Genomic DNA, 23,714 nt, shown 5'->3' on the forward strand with positions numbered 1-23,714 from the left:
CAAAGTATTATGTAAGCATTACGATTTGCAGGATGTAAAAAGTCAAAAGGGCCCCAGCCCCCAAAAATATCACAGATTCCATCAAATATTTCGATATAAGCACTTGAAACATAGGATCATAAGGCGCATATCAAATCAGACTAATTGCTAAAAGTATGCTACTGGAAAAAATAACGCCATATACAAAGCAATTTAAAACGTTAAAATATTATGACAACCTAGATGTAACTATTTGCATTGCTATGTTTTGCCATCACTGTATTTTAAAATGTAACTATTTCTCTTGTACGCTTACTAATAAAATATGCATCTTTTTGTTATAAAAAAAAAAAAAAAAAAAAAAAAAGCCCAATAAAGAGGCCGATAGCCCCCAAAAAGAGGCAAAGAAAAGAGGCAAAAGCCCAAGGATTCCTAGGATGTAAACAGCTCGACAACTGAAGTCAAAAGCTAAAAAGCTGAGGTATCCTAAACTTAAGGGCCGGTCCAAGATATAAGTAAGAAAAAAACAGAAGGGGGGGGGGGGGCGGGGGGGGTTGTTCCATTGCAAAAAAAAAATATATATATATATATATATATATAGCCTGGAAACAAATAAACGGGCGTAGCTAGTGGGTAATGCTAATATATTCATGTTTGTTATAATTTATGGTTTTATTTGTAGATATATATATATATATTTAGCCCAGGTCCTACCATGCATTTAGCCCGACCATTGCTTAGCTTTTTGGTGCTGACATTTTTGGGTAAGTTGAGACCTAGTTTAATTAACTAATAATGACGTCTGGAACTTTTTATTTGCACACCTTTTGGACATTTATGCAGTGGCGTTGCAAGGGATTTTGGGGGGCCAGGGGGGCCCGGCCTCTTTACGGACCCCTGAATTTGAAATTCAACATCATCACATGGTACATTGGCGTAATATTTACTATTAAGTGCTAATAAAAAATTGAAAACTCCTTTGGGGATCCCTTACCATAGCGACGCCACTGAATTTATGCTTAATGGTTGTGATTCAGATGATTAATAAAACGGTTTTAGATTCAAATATTAAACATGTTTAAAGACTTTTTTTTTACAAAGCTTATTTCCTTTCCGTTTGTAAAAAAATGTTTGTTTGTAAAATGTTTGTTTGTAAAATGTTTGTTAAATGTTTTACATGTTTCGGATGTTCCTTCAGAGTTGAAGATAGTTTACTTCCTAGTCCAAACCTCCCGCAGAATGACGGGGGATGGGAGCGGGCAGGGTTTGAACCCGGGAGCATCGATAAATCTGAACGACAGTCCAGCGTGCAAACCGCACGACCAGGCAGCCATCCTTCTGTCTGGTAATTCTCCCACACTCAATCTCGGATCGATCTACAATTTTGCACAATTATTTCTTTATCCTGCCCAAAAATGAATCAATTAACAACAACAATTGCTTTAATAACTATTGGTAATTAATTATTTTGTTTGGTATCTCGAACAGGGAAACGAATTTGTACTTGACTGAAGTGGTGGTATAAGCTGAATTAGTCCCCTTTATAAGTCGCGTAGGAGTCTTAGTGAACGCAGACTTAAAATACAAAGGGACTGTAGAAACAATACATAACAATACAATCTTCTATATTTATAAGAGCTTCACTAGCAAAGTGGTTACAATGTCGGCTTGAGGAGGCTTGAGCCTTGAGGTCGTTCCCTCCTATTTTTTTTATGCTTTTTTATTGTTAGTCTAGACCTATTACACATTTAAATACATGACTGATTCGGGACTAATTGATACAGCTATGATTAATACAAGCTTTTTGTTTTTTAAAAAGTATATTTTTGTTTAAACTTTGACTTTGTTGCAGTCTAATAAAAAAAAATCCTTCTGCGCTTAATTATCCAACAGCTTGTTTGAAATATTCTGGTACTCTACAGACCAACTCAATAAATGGTTGATCTCCGTATCTATATTTCAATATAGAGTCAGAATCTAGATCAGTTCGAAAGTCACACTGATATTGCTATGAAGAAGAAAAAAAACTTCCGTTACCGAGAAGAACTAATAAAATCAAATTGTAATTCAGTGGCGTAACTATGGTGGGGGGGAATTTGAAAATCCCACCGGGGCACCCAGTCGAGAGGGATCCCAAATGAGTGTCCGAAATTGTTGTTATTTTAAATATTACGCTATTATCTCATTTCATGATGTCGAATGAGCAGAGCCGGTCTTAGGCCACTGCAACATATGCGGCCGCAATGGGCCCCTCACTTTCATAGCCCTCGCTTATTTCTAGGTGTAAATTATTATATATAATAACTTTGTAATAACATTATAACTTATAACGTGGACTTCTCTGGAAATATGAAATTATTAAAATCTCCTGTACTCTCATAAAAGATCTCCTGAGAAATAGACGAATTGTCATTTTGGGGTGTTATTCAATATGGAAAACGCCAATGCTACGCACGATTTTTAAAAAAATCGGCATTGTCGGATTTCATTTAATAAAAATGCAATACGAAGACTGATTTACTTTCTGACACAAATCTTAATTTTCACTTATTATTCTTATCCCTACGCAGACTGGGCCCCGATTAATCTGTTTCGCGTAGGGCCCCGCATTTATTAGGTCCGGCCCTGCTTAAGAGGTCAAGCCCCATGATCACTAAACTCTAGCTACGCCCCTGTTTTAATTTATTTTTCTGCATTTACTTTATAATTCATGTGTAGGCCTACTACTTAATTAGGCCTATAGTTCGCTGAACACCTGTTCAGGCCTTAGGAACACCGTTTAGAAAACAGAATGTGTCACATGGTCTCTTTCGGTTCGTCATGTGCTCTAATCAGTAGTTTTGAAGCGCCAAGAGACATTTAGCAAAACGCCAAGAGTCAGATAGCGAAGCGCCAAGAGACAGATTGCAAAGCGCCAAGAGACATATAGCAAAGCGCCCATAGACAGATAGCGAAGCGCCAAGAGACAGATAGCGAAGCGCCAAGAGACAGATTGCAAAGCGCCAAGAGACAGATAGCAAAGCGCCCATAGACAGATAGCGAAGCGCCAAGAGACAGATAGCAAAGCGCCAAGAGACAGATTGAAAAGCGCCAAGGGTTGGATAGCAAACCGCCCATAGACAGTTAGCGAAGCGCCAAGAGACAGATAGCAAAGCGCCAAGAGACAGATAGCAAAGCGCCAAGAGACATATAGCAAAGCACCAAGAGACATATAGCAAAGCGCCAAGGGTTGGATAGCAAAGCGCCCATAGACAGATAGCAAAGCGCCAAGAGACAGATCGCAAAGCGCCCATAGACAGATAGAGAGACATTTAGCAAAACGCCAAGAGACAGATAGCAAAGCGCCAAGAGACAGATAGCAAAGCGCCAAGAGACAGATTGAAAAGCGCCAAGGGTTGGATAGCAAAGCGCCCATAGACAGATAGCGAAGCGCCAAGAGACAGATAGCGAAGCGCCAAGAGACAGATAGCAAAGCGCCAAGAGACAGATAGCAAAGCGCCAAGAGACAGATAGCAAAGCGCCAAGAGACATATAGCAAAGCGCCAAGGGTTGGATAGCAAAGCTCCAAGGGCGGAAATGACTCTCGAGTCGTAGGTTGGGTTATCTGCTTGTTATCATGTTTATGTCTATTTCAGTTTGGGGCGCCGAACCCACAATATCACCACTTGATGTCAACTGCAGGAAACATCCTGGTTTTAGAATACAGCAGTATGGAAAAGCAAAGAAATGTCTAAATTGGCGAGGAAGTGGTTTCAATTTTGAAACTGCTAAAAAGGAATGTGAAGGTGTCTTACTTTCTCTGCGTGTGTGTGTGTGTGTCTGCATGAGTCTGTGTGTGTGTGTATTTGCATGTGTCTGTGTGTGCATCCGCGTAAGTCTGTGTGTATCCGCGTAAGTCTGTGTGTGTATCTGCGTGAATCTGTGTGTGTATCTGCGTGAGTCTGTGTGTGTATTTGCGTGAGTCTGTGTGTGTATCTGCCTGAGTCCCTGTGTGTATCTGCGTGAATCTGTGTGTGTGTCTGTGTGTGTATCTGCGTGAATCTGTGTGTGTATCTGCGTGAGTCTGTGTGTGTATTTGCGTGAGTCTGTGTGTGTATCTGCCTGAGTCCCTGTGTGTATCTGCGTGAATCTGTGTGTGTGTCTATGTGTGTATCTGCGTGAGTCTGTGTGTGTATCTGCCTGAGTCCCTGTGTGTATCTGCGTGAATCTGTGTGTGTGTCTGTGTGTGTATCTGCGTGAATCTGTGTGTGTATCTGCGTGAGTCTGTGTGTGTATCTGCCTGAGTCCCTGTGTGTATCTGCGTGAATCTGTGTGTGTGTCTATGTGTGTATCTGCGTGAGTCTGTGTGTGTCTGCGTGTGTCTGTGTGTGTATCTGCGTGAGTCTGTGTGTGTATCTGCGTGAGTCTGTGTGTGTATTTGCGTGAGTCTGTGTGTGTATCTGCCTGAGTCCCTTTGTGTATCTGCGTGAATCTGTGTGTGTGTCTATGTGTGTATCTGCGTGAGTCTGTGTGTGTATCTACCTGAGTCCCTGTGTGTATCTGCGTGAATCTGTGTGTGTGTCTGTGTGTGTATCTGCGTGAATCTGTGTGTGTATCTGCGTGAGTCTGTGTGTGTATCTGCCTGAGTCCCTGTGTGTATCTGCGTGAATCTGTGTGTGTGTCTATGTGTGTATCTGCGTGAGTCTGTGTGTGTCTGCGTGTGTCTGTGTGTGTATCTGCGTGAGTCTGTGTGTGTATCTGCGTGAGTCTGTGTGTGTCTGCGTGAGTCTGTGTGTGTATCTGCGTGAGTGTGTGTGTGTCTGCGTGAGTCTGTGTGTGTATCTGCGTGAATCTGTGTGTATCTGAGTGAGTCTGTGTGTGTATCTGCGTGAATCTGTATGTGTATCTGCGTGAGTCTGTGTGTGTATCTGCGTGAGTCTGTGTGTGTATCTGCGTGAGTCCGTATGTGTATCTGCGTGTGATTGTGTGTAACGTAGTCAAGAAGCAAGACAGTGTGATTGTCAAAAGAGCTGAGCCGAAGGCTTTTCGAGCTCTAGGCGTGTAAGCCTGCCTGAACAAAGCCGTTCTGTCTGCAATCAGCATCCAAGACTCTCAAGCATATATATGTGGCCATGACCAGGGAGCGCATCAGTCTGATTTTGGTGCCGAGGGCTAAGCCCTTGTCTTTCCATATTATTTTAAGTTTTGAAAGGGCTGCTGTGGACTGTGCAATTCGGGCCTGTAGTTTAGGTTTCGTTCCCTCATCTGAGACAATAGCTTCGAAGTATTTGAAACTTCTGACACTATTCAGCACCCAAAACTGATGCCCCTTTTAACTCTTTATCTCCGTAATTATTGTCCACGTTTTGATAGAATTCTTCATTTTGTTAGTATTTTTTCCCCTGTTATGGTTAAGCTTGAATAATTTCTCGTTTGTTATCAGAAAATGTTTTATTTTGGTATAGAATTTAAGGGGAAGGCATGCTCTTTTTATATAACACAAAGTCAAGTTTATAAAATCTAATTTAGATTAATGAGGCCAAATCAACGATGGTATCGTCTATTAGGAGAAAAAGAGTTCAAGTCCTGTTAGCTATTGGTCAAAATTAGTTTTTTTTTTTACATCTTTTTTTTTTCCAATATTTATAGCAATATATAGCAATAAAATTTAAAAAAAAAATACATAACTGATCAACTGCATTACATTTTCTTTGACAGATTACTTTAAATGTGTCCTTCTGTTTGAACAGGCTTAGGAGCATTCTTGGCAACGTTTAAAAATGTGGACGAAAGAAGAATTTTTTTTCGTTATTTGTATTACGGATACTACTGGATAGGCCTTGACGATTTACAACAAGAAGGGGTCTACATCTGGCATGATGATGGAAAGCCAATTCTGAATATGTCTGTCTTTGACGACTTCAACGGTAAGGAAATGATCCTTCTATTATATTTTTCTATCGATTCCAGTAAAAAAAAATGGCTTGGCTTCTGAACCGGTGGGCCCCAGGTTCGAATCCTGGTGAAGACTGGGATTTTAACTTTCGGGACCTTTAGAGCCCCTCTGAGTCCACCCAGCTCTAATGGATACCTGACATTAGTTGGAGAAAGTAAGGTGTTTGGTCGTTGTGCAGGCCACATGACACCCTCGTTAACCGCAGGCCACAGATGATCTTGACATCATCAGCCCTATTGACCACAAGGTCTGTTAGGGGTACTTTGCTTTTATCAATACCATTGTTATTGTAAATTGTGTTTACTTCCCGTCAAACGATTGTTTTCCTTTAGCCAGTGCCTGCCTATGCCTGTGGTCCCTTCTGGGGCATAGGCCACCAACCAGCTTCCTCCAGGCGTCTCGGTACTGGGCGAGTATCTCCAGCTGTCCCCATGTCTTGCCCATCTGCTTGGCATCTGCTTCCAATTCGCGGCGCAATGTATATCTGGGCCGTCCACTCTTCCTCTTTCCTCGAGGGTTCCAGGTCATGGCTCGCCTTGTTATGTTGGGTGCAGGCTTGCGAAGGGTGTGACCTATCCATCTCCAGCGTCTCTGAAGGATATCTACTTCAATGGGCTGCTGCTTTGTTCTTTGCCACAGTTCCCCATTCAAGATCTTGTCTGGCCTGCGGATCATAAGAATCCTCCTCAGGCAGGTATTGATGAATACCTGGATTTTTTTTCATGGTGGTGATGGTGGTTCTCCAGGTCTCTACTCCATAAATAGTATTGGCTTAACAAGCAGGTTATCAAAATCTTTCAGCATTGTCAATACAAAGGTCGCAAAGGACGACAACTCAACTGCATTGTCTCAACTGTTAACTGAAATCTCTATATTCACATTACAAGGTCCTCAGAGCTTCCTTCAGGGTACAGCACCAGGATAAGTAGAAGCAGATATAAGCCTAGGAATAAATCAACGGGGGGTGGGGGGGGGGTAGCCGTTGTGTACTGCTAGACCAAAATAGGGCTCCACAGCCACATGTAAAAGTGTACGAGAAGAACCAAAGTCGCTCTACGATGGCTGCCTGGTCGTGCTGTTTGCGCGCTGTACTGTCGTTCAGATTTATCGATGCCCGCTCCCTTCCCCCGTCGTCCTGCGGGAGGTTTGGACCAGGAAGTAATTATTTTCAACTCTGAAGGAACATCCGAAACATGTCAAACAAACAAACAGACTGACGGAGGCCAACAACAACTGCCAGTAGTTTAACTCTTTCTCTCCTAACTGAACAAACGTGCCTAAGAAAAATCGAAAAAATCTTGGAAGACAACGGCCACCCGCTCCATCAGAACTACGCCAGGTCGTCGCGAAGTGGGCGACTGCTGTCAATCAAAACAAGAACGGAGCGGTACAAAAACTCGTTCGTACCTCACTCGGTCAGACTCTATCACCTCCACTCATTGATCAGGGAACATGAAATGCACCAAGATACCTGTGTGTAGTCGCTGAATGAACTCTTTATGTTGTCTGTTGTATTTATGTGTATTTTTCTGTTGTGTTGTCTTTATATGAGAAACGAGTCCTTGTAATCACAACAAATTTCCGTAAGGATCAATAAAGCAGTCTTAGTCTTAGTCTTAGTCTTAGTCTTAGATACCAGCGTTGATTCCACCAGAATGTGGTAAATAATTACGGAGAGAAAGAGTTAACCAATTAACGTTCTATAAAAAAAATTGCTCATCGTCTTCTAAGTCTAGTTTGAAAGCCTATCATTAGTACTATCCATCCATCCATCCATCCATCCATCCATCCATCCCAGTGGCGCTACAGCCCATGGAGGGCTCTGGCCTGCTTTAACACATCCTTCCATTCCGATCTCTCCTGGGCCTTTCCTCTCCACGCCCTAACCCCAAGCTGCTTCAGATCTGCTTCCACGTCATGTATCCATCGCATTCGGGGTCTGCCTTTGGGTCGCCTGCCTTTTGGTTTTTGCCTGTATACAATTTTCGCCCCTCTGTTGTCTGACATTCTTTCAAGGTGACCTGCCCAACGTAGTCTGTTCTTTTTTATTTCGTTCACTATTGGTGGGTCTTCATATAATTGATATAACTCATGGTTAGTGCGTGTCTATTCAATAATAATAATTTAAAAAGAAGAAAAAAAAAACATGGCTTAGTCAGGCCTATTGCACTGAGTACATTTAAAGTTTATGCAAGTTTATTGAAAGACTATCTAAGTTTACTTATAGTTTTTACGTAAATCTAATATACATTTTATTAAATCAGAAGTCCAGGTATGTTATTAGATCTAGATGTCCATGTAATAATAATATCAATAATAAATAATCCCCCCAAAATTACGAATTTAAGTCGGACGTATAGGTAACTACTTTGACCTACTATCGCGCACCTGACGTTGTCAAAATTACATGCTCAATACCCGGATTGAATTAACTTTTTTTTTTATATTTGATTATATTTTAAGTTGTGTAATGGAGGTATCGTCTTATTTTCTTAAATATATATTTTTTAAAATGTTTTTTTTTTTGTTTTTTGGTGTAAGGTCCTAGAGAGATATGCGAAGGAGAAGAATTTAATTGTGGAATGTTTGTAGCAATGCCTCAAAGCATCATCATGACAAAGTGTGCCTTCTCCGCCGCCGCAATTTGTGAAGTCAGGAAATAAAATCTACTGAATGAAATCAATCGAGCGTCACCTTTATCTAGATAATAAATAGCACACCAAGTCGGTAGCATTTGGCTTCTCAATTGATTGCACATTTTTAAAGATAGCAAAAGTATACTTTATCAGATTTATTGATTAAACACGCTTAAGTGATATTAACAATGTTTGTGTTGCTTTATTTTTAATCAGTAGGATATGAACCGTGGCCTGCGGGCCTTTTTATGTTTATTTCTAATGTACTCGATTGGATGTAGGTCAGAGCCAAACAAGGAGAATGTTCCCTAAACATTTTTTTTTAATTTTGCCCACAAAAAAAAAAAGAGTGTAAACCCGAAAGTCGACATTTCACGTCAATTATAGAATACCTTCGAAAACAGATTTACCCTATAAGTTAAAAAGTTTCATTCTTTAATAAAGACAAATTAAATTATTTTTAAAGTTTAAGCCCCCCCCCTCCCCACTATTATTGGAGGGACATTAAACATACAGAATTGTCTTCACCATGATCTAAGGAACATTTATGCCAAGTTTTATCAACATTGATCAGATCGTTTTGATTACTATTCTGAAAGTACTGAATAATATCAATAAGGCTTGTCTTCGAGTCCAAACATTAATGAGGAATCCCACGGCTACGCAGTCCCAGCTCCAACCTATATATTTTGCCACATACAAACATACATACATACATATTTACTTACATACATACATATTTACCTACATACATACATACATACATATTTACCTACATACATACATACATATTTACCTACATACATATTTACATACATACATACATACATATTTACCTACATACATACATACATACATATTTACCTACCTACATACATACATACATACATACTTACCTACATACATATTTACATACATACATACATACATACATACATACATATTTACCTACATACATACATACATACATATTTACCTACATACATACATACATACATATTTACCTACATACATATTTACATACATACATACATACATATTTACCTACATACATACATATTTACCTACCTACATACATACATACATACATATTTACCTACATACATATTTACATACATACATACATATTTACCTACATACCTACATACATACATACATATTTACCTAAATACATACATATTTAACTACCTACATACATACAAACAGACATATTTACCTACCTACATACATACATACATGCTTACATACACATATATACATCTATACATGTATACATACATACTTACATACATACATACATTGTTAGACACCTTATTTATATAGGTTAGTTATTTAGCGACGCACCATAGAAGACGCATATTGAACGGGACTAGTGACGTTTGGGATATGTTGGGTTAGAGACCGGAAAATCAGTTAGCGATAGAACACTCCAGGGTAACGACGTGTTTAGTGACAGAGACTTCTACTGTGGCCTTTTATCAGAATAAATCCATGTACAATTGTTCATCAGTGTTGACTACATCTCTTCACTTGTTAAAACAGGTGTTGTCTTATTCTATATGTATTGTTGTCTAACTACACGGAATACACCCGAACAATTACACCCAAACGATTGCTGAGTAATTGGTTGACTTCAAGGCAGCCTGAATAAGCAACATCACAACATACACTTACATACACACACATATACATACATACACACACATAGTTACATCTATACATACACACATAGTTTACATACATACATACATGCACACACATGTTAACATCTATACATACATTCATACATACAAAATCGCATACACACCTACATACACACACACATACATACATACATATAACTTACATTTAATTAATATGTATTAGATGTTTGTACTTATTTCTTTTCGAATGTGACGAAATATTTGTTAACAAACTGATTTTAACTTCCATCAAGTGAAACTAATTCAAGTATTGACACAACAACACAATGTACTGTTGTGGCTGCTACACTTCCATTATATCCAAGTATATGATTCTCCAACAGAGATGTGTCAGCCCTCAAGCTGAAGCTCACGAAACATTGGTCACATGTTTATATTAAAAGCACAATAAAAAAAAAGAAATATCGGATACCCATTACAGCTGGATGGACTCAGAGTCGCCCAAAGATCTCGAAATTAAAAATCCCAGTGTCACGGCTTTCCTATTATATAACTATAATAATAATTCTATAGAATCTACCTCAGGTCTCGATACGTCTAGGTGTCCCTGGTTCAGTTCCAGTTTAACGAAATAAAACAATGAAACCACTAGATCGAACACATAAACTTAAATCAGCTTTACTGCATATCACACACGCTGGTCTCTCTCTGACAACAAAACACACTTCCGGTCATTCGCGCAGATTGTAAAAATAGATTATACATACATACACACATTCATCCGTGACACCCAGTCTTCACCAGGATTATAACCCGGGTCACCGATCTGGAAGCCAAGCGCTTCACCGCCCAGCCACCGCGCCGTCAAACAGATGACCGTTACATTTTCTGACCAATATACGACAAGGTCTGAAAGGGCAACTTTACATAATACATAATACATAATACATAAACCTAAACCTAATTTACAAATGCAATAACACAAAAAAAAATTAAATACTCAAAATAACACATAAGATAAATACACATTTCTTATTCCATATGCTAGGATGAATTCCTACAAGTTTTCCTTCCTTCACAATGCCATCAAAGCACGGAATATGTAGCCTGAATCACCCATGAAAACAATGACATAGCAAAGTTTAAGTCACTTAGACACAAAGCTAAAGGCACATTTCTTATTCCATATGCTAAGACAAGTGCTACATAGAGCAGGATGCCAGGACATCCGCTCTGTTATCAGCAGCAGACGCCTGGCTTGGCCACGTTCGTAGAATGCCAGTAGGTCAACTTCCACTGGACATCCTGTATGGCGATCTATTAGAAGGCAGGAGAGCCGCTGGTCGCCCACTTTTACGTTATACGGATGTATGCAAACGCGACATGAAGCTCTTCAAAATCGACACTGGCAGCTGGGAAGAGGTGGCACTGGACAGATCCACATGGAGAGAGAGCATAAAGGAAGGGTCACGGATTGCAGATGTCATACACAACAGAAACAGAAAGAAGGGTGAAAATGCAACGGCGCCTGGTGACTACATATGCCCAACCGGCGATCGCAGCTGTGTATCAAGGATTGGCCTCTTTAGTCACACAAGAAGTTGCAAAGGGAAAAGATCGTCTCTCGAGACGTAAAATGCCTCAGATGCTAAGACAAATTCTTACAGGTGCTTTTTCTAATCTAGTACCATTAGAACATGAAACGGGAATACATGAATTCGCCAGGAAATCGACTAGATTAACACAAGGAAATGCGTTCAGATGGAACAATTCAAATGTATAGGAGAACACCCCAAAGTATTGGGTTTTATAAGAAAATTTTTACTTTTTTTCAGTTTTTCCTACCCTTACGTTTAGACCAGTGGTTCTCAAACGTTTTTGTATCGTAGACCCATTCGGTTGTTTTCAAGTTTTCAGAAGAACCTTTGCTGGGCTAATTATGCATTTTTTTTTAAAATCATAAAATTCAGTTGTGATTTTTCCACAGATGTCTAAGTCGTATATATATATATATATATATATATATATATATATATATATATATATATATATATTTATATATTTATATATTTATATATTTATAAATGAAATGTAAGTATAAACGATTCGTCTATTTTTTTTTTAAATATTATTTTTTTTTGTTTCTATGGAGACAGCATGACGAGATAGGCGCCGATCACGCTAAAATGAGATCCGCTATCGTTGACCCCCATTAACATTTTTTTTTCCACTCTCGTAGACCCCTTGGAAGTCTTCGTAGACCACAGGGTGTCTATAGAGACCACTTTGGGAATCACTGGTTTAGATCAAAGAGTTTTTGGCAAAAAAAAAAAAAAAAACGATTTTATTGACAATAGAGCTTTGCTTGAATGTTTGTATTGGTTTAAAAACTGAAAAAATATTTTTCACATAGATATAGAAATACCGAGTTACAGTTTCCATCAACTGCGAGAAAATTTTTATAGTAATTAAATAAAGCACAGTTTTCAGTTCTAGTTCCGTTGGCGCCTTCACCTGCAAATACAGAAAGTAAGCAACAATAAGAAAATGAATAAGATAAACAGATCAATAAAAAAAAAAGTCTACCTTTAGGGAACTAAGATGTGTAGCGCAGATGACGCAAAAGTCATCAATTTCTATGGCCGATGGTTAACGAGGATGTCATGTACCCAGGCCTGAGCAAGCTATTATAGCACAGTGCAGGACAGGCCACTGTCCTGTTGGCTCATATTTCTCGCGGCTATGGCCAAATTTTGATTCACGGTGGCCCCCCGCTGCGGGAAAGAAGAGGAAACCGTGCCTCATGTTCTGTTTGACTGCCCCCAGACTTGCTGATCTCCGTCTCGACAGGTCTGGGAAACCCAAAATTCTCGACCTGTATGGCGACATTTATGCGCTACGCAAGACAGCAGGGTTTCTGTCCAGGGCTTTTGCAAGACAGGATTTGAGCCTCTCAAGCCCTCACTCTAATGGAGTTTGATCATGATGATGATGTACCCAGCACAACGACCAACAGCCTTTATTATCCGCGTAAGAGTGGGATGAACTCAGGGGCGTCCTAAAATTCCTGAAATTTAAAAGCCCAGTCTTTACCGAGATTCTAACTCAAGACCGCTCTGCTTGGAAGTCTTGAGTTTGGCTATTCTGACACTCTGTCTACTCCTTCATGATTAAGGACTGAAGTCATTGTATATGTGATACGCCATTAAACTCTACGCTTACGTCCCTATCAATGAAGTTATACTATAGGCACTACAAACATTGATGCCCATGCTAACGCCGTTATGGACAGTACAGAGGGACTTGTTTAAGAAACTTTCACATAGATCTGTATCAAATCGAAAGACAGCTAGCAAGGATTTTTCCTCCAAGACCAAAAAAAAAAAAAACAACAAAAAACAACACCACCTTTTATTATATTCTAGGCCTTTACTAAATATATAGATAACGTCACGACTAGCGTGCATTAGAAAGAGTATTGTGTTGCAAGCAGGGGCCTAACTAGGTATTTTCCATCGTTTGGGGTCCAGGGATTGACCTCTTTGGGGGCCACTATTTTGCGTAATATTTAATATGAAATACTCATTTGGGGGCCACTCTCAAGTGGGGGCACGGGGGATTTTCAAATTCCCCCCTTCTCCCTCCTACCCAAGCTACGCCACTGGTTGCACGCCTATAATAAAGCGCACATGGGCGGGCATGAACTATAAATTAGCCTGTTCTTGTTTATTACAATATAAACGTATCCTTATTAACTTCATTCAGTAGAAGCACTACTTGTCAAGTTTTTTTTCCCTAACAGAAGTTAATTAATTTGAATGAGTAAAAAATGGCTAAAATTTGGCTACTCAGAATTCAGAGAGGGTGCACGTACATGGTCAGTCATCAATTCTTGATAAGCCTAGGCTAGTCTACTACAACTGTACTTCAGTCACCAGTGGTAGCACTATTTGTTCAGTTGCTACTTAGATTTTAATCGATCTCATGGTGCTACTCAGAATCCAGGGGGTGCAAATGCACCATCTTGCACCCCCCCCCCTGCGGGCGCCCATGAGAGGTAGACGTAGAGTCATAGAGCTCTTCTATGTTTGAGATTAGAAAGAGACTTGGATTAGTACATCCAAGTATATGATTTTTTCACCTAAATATTTGTTTGAGTCCTGTGCGAGGCTTCCATTAATCGGCGGCTGACTAGCTTGCATATGCCTGCTTAAATATTCGAAGCATATTTATATGCTCACTGTCACAGTCTCAGTTGACAGTTGCCTGATTTAATGTTCACCTCAGGTTACGACGTTGAAAAGACTCGTGAATTCCTGATGTAGAAAACAGGAAGTAGAATGACTAAAATTGACTTCGAGTTTGGTCAGTCAGTCAGTCAGTTAAGTCAGAGAGTCAAGTGTAATCCTGTGTACGAGGCAGTAAAATATGATTTTAGTAGTAGCATTTTAGTCGAGTTGTAACTCTGAGTTAAGTAGTATCTTTTGGGCAGTTGAAGCCAGTGGACACTACGTATATTTCTATTAGTTCTTCTCTACACTGAGAGTTGGATATTTATTATTGATGTATTATTGTTACCCGCTGTGATGCCGACGTTACTTGTGGTTTATTCTATGACTAATCATCTTGGACATTCAATGCCGCTGTTATGCGGATGTGATTATGTTTCACATCGGAAGTCTTGATGTAACTGCCGATAAGGTGGAGTATTGTTATTATCGTCATTAAATAAACACTATATTTGTCTGCCAAAGAGAACTTGAAGTCAATCTGTAATGTCTGTGTCTGTCGCGTGTCAAGTGTGACTCCAGGAAGCACGTTTGTGTGAAGCTATGTGGGTCAAACGTTTGTGTGAAGCTATGTGGGCCAAACGTTTGTGTGAAGCTATGTGGGTCATACGTTTGTGTGAAGCAGTCTACGCATTCGTTTTTGGCCGGTACAGGAACAAACGTGCACAAAAGCTGTTTGTAAACCAATGATGCTCAAACGTTTGTGTGAAGCTATGTGGGCCAAACGTTTGTGTGAAGCTATGTGGGTCATACGTTTGTGTGAAGCTATGTGGGTCATACGTTTGTGTAAAGCTATATGGGTCAAACGTTTTTGGGAAGCTATGTAGGTCAAACGTTTGTGTGAAGCTATGTGGGTCATACGTTTGTGTGAAGCTATGTGGGTCATACGTTTGTGTAAAGCTATATGGGTCAAACGTTTTTGGGAAGCTATGTAGGTCAAACGTTTGTGTGAAGCTATGTGGGTCATACGTTTGTGTAAAGCTATATGGGTCAAACGTTTTTGGGAAGCTATGTAGGTCAAACGTTTGTGTGAAGCTATGTGGGTCATACGTTTGTGTGAAGCTATGTTGGTCAAACGTTTGTGTGAAGCTATGTGGGTCAAACGTTTGTGTGAAGCTATGTAGGTCAAACGTTTGTGTGAAGCTATGTAGGTCAAACGTTTGTGTGAAGCTATGTAGGTCAAACGTTTGTGTGAAGCTATGTAGGTCAAACGTTTGTGTGAAGCTATGTAGGTCAAACGTTTGTGTGAAGCTATGTAGGTCAAACGTTTGTGTGAAGCTATGTAGGTCAAACGTTTGTGTGAAGCTATGTAGGTCAAACGTTTGTGTGAAGCAGTCTACGCTTTCGCGACACACTAATAGTAACCAGCCTCACGTGTAATACTATAATACAACGTCAACGCACATATATAACATTTTACACTTACCAGGTGAAAAGAGTTGTAATTTCCAAGTCTGGTCACAGGCGGAATTGTCGTCCTCCCATCTCCAAGTGCCTTCGACGTCAATATCATTCAAGCCAATCCAGAACATTTGATCTCCGTAGTGGTCGCCCAGTAGCTTTCGTTTCATTGGGTTTTTCATTGTGTAGAGATGAGAGTTTTTGGCTGGTACAGGAACAAAAGTGCACAAAAAGCAGTTTGTAAACCAATGATGCTCAAACGTTTGTGTGAAGCTATGTAGGTCAAACGTTTGTGTGAAGCTATAGTGGTCATACGTTTGTGTGAAGCTAGGTTGGTCAAACGTTTGTGTGAAGCTAGGTTGGTCAAACGTTTGTGTGAAGCTATGTTGGTCAAACGTTTGTGTGAAGCTATGTTGGTCATACGTTTGTGTGAAGCTATGTGTGTCAAACGTTTGTGTGATGCTAAATGGGTCAAACGTTTGTGTGAAGCTATGTGGGTCAAACGTTTGTGTGAAGCTATGTGGGTCAGACGTTTGTGTGAAGCTATGTGGGTCTAACGTTTGTGTGATGCTATGTGGGTCAAACGTTTGTGTGAAGCTATGTGTGTCAAACGTTTGTGTGAAGATATGTTGGTCAAACGTTTGTGTGAAGCTATGTGGGTCTAACGTTTGTGTGAAGATATGTTGGTCAAACGTTTGTGTGAAGCTATGTGGGTCAAACGTTTGTGTGAAGCTATGTGGGTCAAACGTTTGTGTGAAGCTATGTGTGTCAAACGTTTGTGTGAAGATATGTTGGTCAAACGTTTGTGTGAAGCTATGTTGGTCAAACGTTTGTGTGAAGCTATGTGAGTCATACGTTTGTGTGAAGCTATGTGGGTCAAACGTTTGTGTGAAACTATGTGTGTCAAACGTTTGTGTGAAGATATGTTGGTCAAACGTTTGTGTGAAGCTATGTGTGTCAAACGTTTGTGTGAAGCTATGTTGGTCAAACGTTTGTGTGAAGCTATGTTGGTCATAGGTTTGTGTGAAGCTATGTGTGTCAAACGTTTGTGTGATGCTAAATGGGTCAAACGTTTGTGTGAAGCTATGTGGGTCAAACGTTTGTGTGAAGCTATGTGAGTCATACGTTTGTGTGAAGATATGTTGGTCTAACGTTTGTGTGAAGCTATGTGAGTCATACGTTTGTGTGAAGCTATGTGGGTCAAACGTTTGTGTGAAGCTATGTGTGTCAAACGTTTGTGTGAAGATATGTTGGTCAAACGTTTGTGTGAAGCTATGTGTGTCAAACGTTTGTGTGAAGATATGTTGGTCAAACGTTTGTGTGAAGCTATTTTGGTCATAGGTTTGTGTGAAGCTATGTGTCAAACGTTTGTGTGAAGCTATGTGGGTCAAACGTTTGTGTGAAGCTATGTGGGTCAAACGTTTGTGTGAAGCTATGTGGGTCAAACGTTTGTGTGAAGCTATGTGGGTCAAACTTTTGTGTGAAGCTATGTGGGTCAAACGTTTGTGTGAAGCTATGTGGGTCAAACGTTTGTGTGAAGCTATGTGGGTCAAACGTTTGTGTGAAGCTATGTGGGTCAAACGTTTGTGTGAAGCTATGTGGGTCAAACGTTTGTGTAAAGCTATGTGGGTCAAACGTTTGTGTGAAGCTATGTGGGTCAAACGTTTGTGTGAAGCTATGTGTGTCAAACGTTTGTGTGAAGATATGTTGGTCAAACGTTCGTGTGAAGCTATGTGGGTCAAAAAATTATCTAAACCAATGAGGGTAAACATTTTGTCTAAACTAAAAGTTTGTATAATACCAATGGAGGTCAAAAATTTGCCTAAATCGATGGGGTTGAAAACGTTTGTAAACAAATGATGCTCAAACGTTTGTGTGAAGCTACGGGATCAAAAGTTTGTCTAAATCGATGGGGGTCAAAAGTTTATCTAAATCAATATGGGTCAAAAGTTTGTCTAAATCGATGGGGGTCAAACGTTTATCTAAACCAACGGGGTCGAAAGTTTATCTAAACCGATGGGGGTCAAAAGTTTGTTTGAAGCGATGGGGGTCAAAAGTTTGTTTGAAGCGATGGGGGTCAATAGTTTGCCTAAACCGATGTGGGTTAAAAGTTTGTCTAAAGCGATGGGGGTCAAAAGTTTGTCTAAAGCGATGGGGGTCAATAGTTTGCCTAAACCGATGGGGGTCAAAAGGTTGCTTAAACCGATGGGGGTCAAAAGTTTATCTAAACCAATGTGGGTTAAAAGTTTGTCTAAAGCGATGGGGGTCAAAAGTTTGCCTAAACCGATTGGGGGGGGGGGGGTCAAAAGTTTGTCTTAAGTCTAAACCAATGTGGGTCAAAAGTTTAAGCTAATTTGGGTCAAAAGTTTGTCTAAACCGATGTGTATCCAAAGTTTGTTTAAAACCGATGCGGATCAAAGGTTTATCTAAACCAATGTGGGTCAAAGGTTTGCCTTAACCGACGGGGGTTGAAAAGTTTGCCTAAACCGGTAGGGTGAACATTTTAGCTTCCATGCACTAATATTCTTTCACTTCTAATTCAGATTCACCACTCACGATTTGACAAATTTCAGACCTTTAAAGTATGATCATTTGTACCTATTTGTTTTGTTATACACCTTTGTGTAGAGTAGAGGAGGCGATTTAAGAAAAAATACAACTTATTAAGTCTTTCTTGTTAACATTTTTATTTTACGATCATGATTTATTATTTCTTCATGACCTATAGAATAATTATAATTTATTAGCAGTTTTTCCTAATTTTATTCAAAAAGTCCATAACCTGTATCAGGGGCGGACTGGGTGTCAAAATCGGCCTAGGCATTTCTATACAAGTCCGGCCCATAAATTGTATATCATATGATGGGCCTCCAATTATAGGCCTACCTGTCCTGAAAATAATTATGTTAAGTTTAATAATGTATCAATAACTGTAAGCATGCTCTATATCTTTCTAAGAAATATAGGCCTTATGTTGTTTTTTCATCGCTGTGTGGACCCTTAAAGGATGAAACCTACAGTAGCACTGTCTACGGATGTAGACTATTACATTATTTCGGAAAATGTGTTCAATTAAATTAGCATTAGGACCTACAATGTTGAGTCTGTAAACGATTTTTATTAAAAAAATACGACGCTCAGAGGGCCACTTTGTTAAGAGAACATTATAAAACCTTTAACAATTCAATACGTGACAAAGTGGCAATCATGAGACCCTTTAGGTGACCCTACCGGCCCATTTGGGTACCGGCCCACCGGGCATGTGCCCGAATGCCCATATAGCCAGTCCGCCCCTGACCTGTATCCATAACATGCAAGTTCAGAAGTATTCCACATACAGCTTCTTGGTATAAAACAATAGCAATATCCCAGAAGAGAACAACCTACAATTCATCTAAGTAAGATTACAGTTCCAGTAACTCCACCATTCATTGAAGGATTAGTCTGCTTTAAATAACTTAATTTAATTGATGATCTCCTAGCCATGACTTTGCTTCCTCAAATATCTCTGACCATCTGGTTTTACATTAAAATGGCTTAAGACCAATAAGTTCTTGCAAAATGTTGAAACCATCTTTTTTTTTTCTGAAAAGCTTAAAAAGTAACATAAAAAAATAGCCAAAGCTATCGAAGAGAAATAGTATACATATGTACAAATGCAATGCAATACAATGCTAACAATTACATTAAACCACCGTGTTCTATGTTTTTTTTATCAGATAGTTTTATAAAATTTTTATCAATTTTGGGATTCGTAATAGTAATTCCTGTGGAATTTTTTTTTTTCTAGAAATTGGTTATTATCATTTTTTGCTCACATGGATGCTTTTTCTTGATTTTTCTTTTCTTGGGGTGAATGCACAGCGTGTAATAGTGCGATGCGCCACTTTTTGCGGATGCTCCATAAATTGGCCACCCCCTAGAAAAAACTAATTAGTGAAAACCAATGATACCTAGCCTCATTCCTCTTGAGGCCATATACATTTCTTACGAACCATCATCGCCAAAAAAATCGTTAAGACCAATGTTATCGAGCTTTAGTATTTTATGCGGATAGAAGTTTTTGCGGTGCTAGAAGGCAGCGATTTTTAGTTCTTCGCCAGATAGGTCACGCGAGGTCATTTCGAATACATCGTATTTGCGATGTCTTTCGAAGTTAAAGAAAAAAGTAATTGATAAATAGATCAAAAGATATGTATATATACATCGCAGACACAATTACACTTTGTATACATCGCAGACATTATTACACTTTGTATAAGCTTTTTTTTAAAAGTATTTTAAAACCTTTTTTTTGTATGTCGGACTCTTATCACCGCCACTCATTGATCAGGGAACATGAAATGCACCAAGATACCTGTGTGTAGTCGCTGAATGAACTCTCTTTATGTTGTCTGTTGTATGTATGTGTATTTTTCTGTTGGTGTTGTCTTTATATGAGAAAAGAGTCCTTGTAATCACAACAAAATTTCCGTAAGGATCAATAAAGCAGTCTTAGTCTTAGTCTTAGTCTTAGTCTTAGTCTTAGTCTCAGTCTCAGTCTTAGTCTTAGTCTCAGTCTTAGTCTTAGTCTTAGTCTTAGTCTTAGTCTTAGTCTTAGTATGTTCTGTGATGCAGCAGCTTGTTGAGGTCGATAAAGATTTTGGGCTTAGTCCTAATAGAAGTCCTACCTTTACAGTCGTTTCTGGCGTTAAAGTAGGTCGACTTGCTAGTAGACATCCATACACACGCATTGACCTGTCCGTAATTCTTCAGTTGAAAGCCGTTTCTTGTATCACACGCAATATACATGTCAGGGCTGGTCTCGCTGACAGAGTCTGAGTAGTAGCAAGTGCCTTAAAAAAATATAATTTACAAAAAAAAAAAAAAAAAGTTAGCTAAAGATTAGTTAGATGTTAGTTAACTATTAATTTAATGTTAGTTAAACCTTAGTTAATGATCTAGTTAAATATTAGTTAAATGTTAGTTTAATATTAAATAAATGTTAGTTAATGATTAGTTAAAGTTAAAGATTAATTAGATGCTAGTTAAGTTTTGCTTAAATGTTATTTAAATGTTAGTTAAATGTTAAATTTTTTGCTAAATGGTAAAAAAAAACAACAGACAGTGACAAATGTGTAAAAATATTTGTTAAATATAAATTAAATAGTAGTTAAATGATTGTTAAATATTAGTTGAATGTTAGTTAAATATTAATTAAAGGTTGCTTAAATATCAGCCACAAGATAACATTTGTGCTTGTTTGTGTAAATAACGTGTGTGTTATGAGTGTGTTGTGTGTGTGTTATGTGTGTGTTGTGTGTGTGTATTATGTGTGTGTTGTGTGTGTTATGTGTGTGTTGTGTGTGTGTGTTATGTGTGTTATGTGCTAGTCCTTACAGGTTCGTTTACTGACACTTACAGAATACACTAACAATGGCGATGGACTGTCAATGACAGAATATACTAACAGTCACATAGTTACTTTGTGAAGTACTGGACTGACAGTGACATAGTACAGTGACAGTGACATAGTACAGTGACAGCGACATAGTACAGTGACAGTGGCATAGTACAGTGACAGTGATATAGTACAGCGACAGTGATATAGTACAGTGACAGTGACACAGCACAGTAACAGTGACATAGCACAGTGACAAAGACATAGTACAGTAACAGTGACATAGCACAGTGACAGTGACACAGGACAGTGACAGTGACATAGTACAGTGACAGTGACATAGTACAGTGACAGTGACATAGTACAGTGACAGTGACATAGTTCAGTGACATAATACAGTGACAGTAACTAGTACAGTGACATAGTACAGTGACAGTGACATAATGGACACACAGTGGCATAACGAGATGCCAGTTGAATGAAATGAAAAAGAAGTAGTCATCTAAGGGTCCCAGAGGAACACTGCAAACCCCCTGCAGCGGGCGTGCGTGGCAGGTCCTACTTTAAAGCGTCTCTTTTTTTATAAATTTTGAGAAGCACGGATGCATTCTCTTGGAGTCTTCAGCACGTGTGCATCATAGTTTTAAAAAAAAAAACGGTGAATGTCGATTCTTGTGATAAATATGGGCGTATAACTACGATGCGAAAAAAAACACAAATTTTATTTTTTTTGGGGTGTCACTACGTCCTGCCCGCAAGTCGGATATTCTAATTTAGATTGATAAAAGATTTAGGGGTCGCCCCCCCCCCCTTTTTTTTTAAAGCTAAATGTCCGAATCGTTTACGGGGTTGGGGGGGGGGGTATCTCAAAATAAATGTATCCTTAACATAAAATGAAAAAAAAAAAAAAAAGGTTAGGTTCAAATTTCTTTTGTATAAAGTTTACTTGACGTATTTCTTATACATTATAAATTACAACAAGATTTTTTTTTTCTTCACGACAAAATAGTTTGGGAGGAGGGGGGACCGTTTCGAAATGCTTAGTACTATTTATCTTTAACACTAAAATGTGGTTGTTTTTTCCCTCAGACGTTTACTATGCCAAAAAATGGCAATGATGCTTTATACTACTTGAAGAGAATTGGTTGCGTTTCGCTCGGCTGAGGCTCACTGAAGATTACGTATAGGCCGAATTATTTTATCCATCCTATACTCTTAAGCGAGCAATTCTTGTATGTATGTATATATATTTATATATATATATATATATATATATATATATATATATATATATATATATATATATATATAAATTTTATTTCAAAATCGGCTCTAACGATTTTCTTTAAAATTTCAAGGTATGTGCATATTAGTGAGAAAAAAATTCTCAACTCATTGGTCACATCGGGAAAACTCGAGGTCGACCGTTATATCGGTTTGAAAATGCCTCATTATCGAAAAATTAATTTTGGCTAGAATGTTTTATGAATGAAAATTTTCCATGACGTAAACGGGAAAAACGCTGCTTACGTCACTAGGCTTACCGCAGTATACTAAAATATTTCTTTGCAAACAAGAACGAGTTTTAAAGGATCAATAGACCTAATTAAACATTTGCGCACCATGTTACTGTAGATTGATTTATTATAGAACTATGAAAGAAAAGTAATGAAATTAAATGTGCCGATATATGATTAGTTATTGTGTTTTAAGTGCTTAATAAGTTGTTTACACTTTAATTGTGTAGAGCGGTGTAGATACCTTTTACTTTGTTGTTTATTTTGCTGTTGACCTCCAGATGTCTCGTTCTGAGGTTGCATGCAACCATGTGCTCTCTTCTATGTCAGCTAAGTCAAGTTTGCGCCTTAAGCTGGTCTTTTAAGGGTTTCGGTGTTACGTCGACCACTTTTTAGCTCACCAAAAAAGACTGCCTTTGGCATGCGTTCGTCTGAGATTCGTCTCCCTTACAGGATACTGCTCTGTCCAGCGTAACTGTCGGACTTAAAGAATTCCCTCTATACAAAGGCCGCGGATACACATTTGAGACCAAAAGAAAATTTGCTGCCGATGACAGACGCAGACGCTAAAAGAAAATCTTAATCGAGCATCGCGGACAATGGTTATGCTTGCCCTGGATGTGGCAAGATATGTAGGTCACAGCTGCAATCCTCATTAATTTTCGGACTCTAAGACAAGCCTTATTATTATTATTATTTTGCTGGTGAATTATTACCATGTGTTCATGCTTCAGTGTCTACCTCTCCTGTACCAAAACAAAGGAAATGGTCATAACACAGCTTCTCTACGCCTTACTTGCTCACACTAAACATGATATCCATCTAGCGGTCAACGAGTTTGCGTACACTGCAGCCTCTTTTGATTTAACTATAAACCTCGGTAAAAAGCTTGGAGTTAGGGCCAGGAGAAATCTGAATGGATGGATGTGTAAAA

General features: G+C 38.9%; 2 protein-coding genes across 3 annotated transcripts in view; one reads left to right on the top strand and one right to left on the bottom strand.

Moving 5' to 3' along the window:
- Positions 1–672: 672 nt before the first annotated feature.
- LOC129923908 (uncharacterized) lies at positions 673–8,737 on the top strand. The gene is made up of 4 exons (XM_056016958.1): positions 673–743; positions 3,615–3,764; positions 5,709–5,885; positions 8,456–8,737. The coding sequence occupies exons 1-4, from the start codon at positions 695–697 to the stop codon at positions 8,575–8,577; spliced, it is 498 nt and encodes a 165-aa protein (XP_055872933.1). The 5' UTR covers positions 673–694; the 3' UTR covers positions 8,578–8,737.
- Positions 8,738–12,555: 3,818 nt separating this feature from the next.
- Positions 12,556–23,714, bottom strand: part of LOC106053312 (collagen alpha-5(VI) chain-like) — a 64,501-nt gene continuing 53,342 nt past the window's right edge. For both annotated transcript variants that reach the window (XM_056016945.1, XM_056016944.1), the window contains exons 14-16: positions 20,554–20,718; positions 15,909–16,088; positions 12,556–12,707 (exon numbers count right to left, since the gene is read on the bottom strand). In XM_056016945.1, coding sequence (XP_055872920.1) covers positions 12,577–12,707; positions 15,909–16,088; positions 20,554–20,718 — 476 coding nt within the window. In that variant the 3' untranslated portion in view covers positions 12,556–12,576. The remainder of the gene's footprint in view (positions 12,708–15,908; positions 16,089–20,553; positions 20,719–23,714) is intronic.

Source organism: Biomphalaria glabrata, chromosome 18 (genome assembly GCF_947242115.1).
Source record: "Biomphalaria glabrata chromosome 18, xgBioGlab47.1, whole genome shotgun sequence".
NCBI classification, from domain to species: Eukaryota; Metazoa; Mollusca; class Gastropoda; family Planorbidae; genus Biomphalaria; species Biomphalaria glabrata.

Excerpts from the sequence above, each read along its gene's own strand:
- LOC129923908 (XM_056016958.1), top strand. The coding sequence starts at position 695 with ATGCATTTAGCCCGACCATTGCTTAGCTTTTTGGTGCTGACATTTTTG. Across the intron at positions 744-3,614 it reads TTTGGTGCTGACATTTTTGG|TTTGGGGCGCCGAACCCACA; the intron begins GTAAGTTGAGAC and ends TGTCTATTTCAG. Across the intron at positions 5,886-8,455 it reads TGTCTTTGACGACTTCAACG|GTCCTAGAGAGATATGCGAA; the intron begins GTAAGGAAATGA and ends TTTTGGTGTAAG.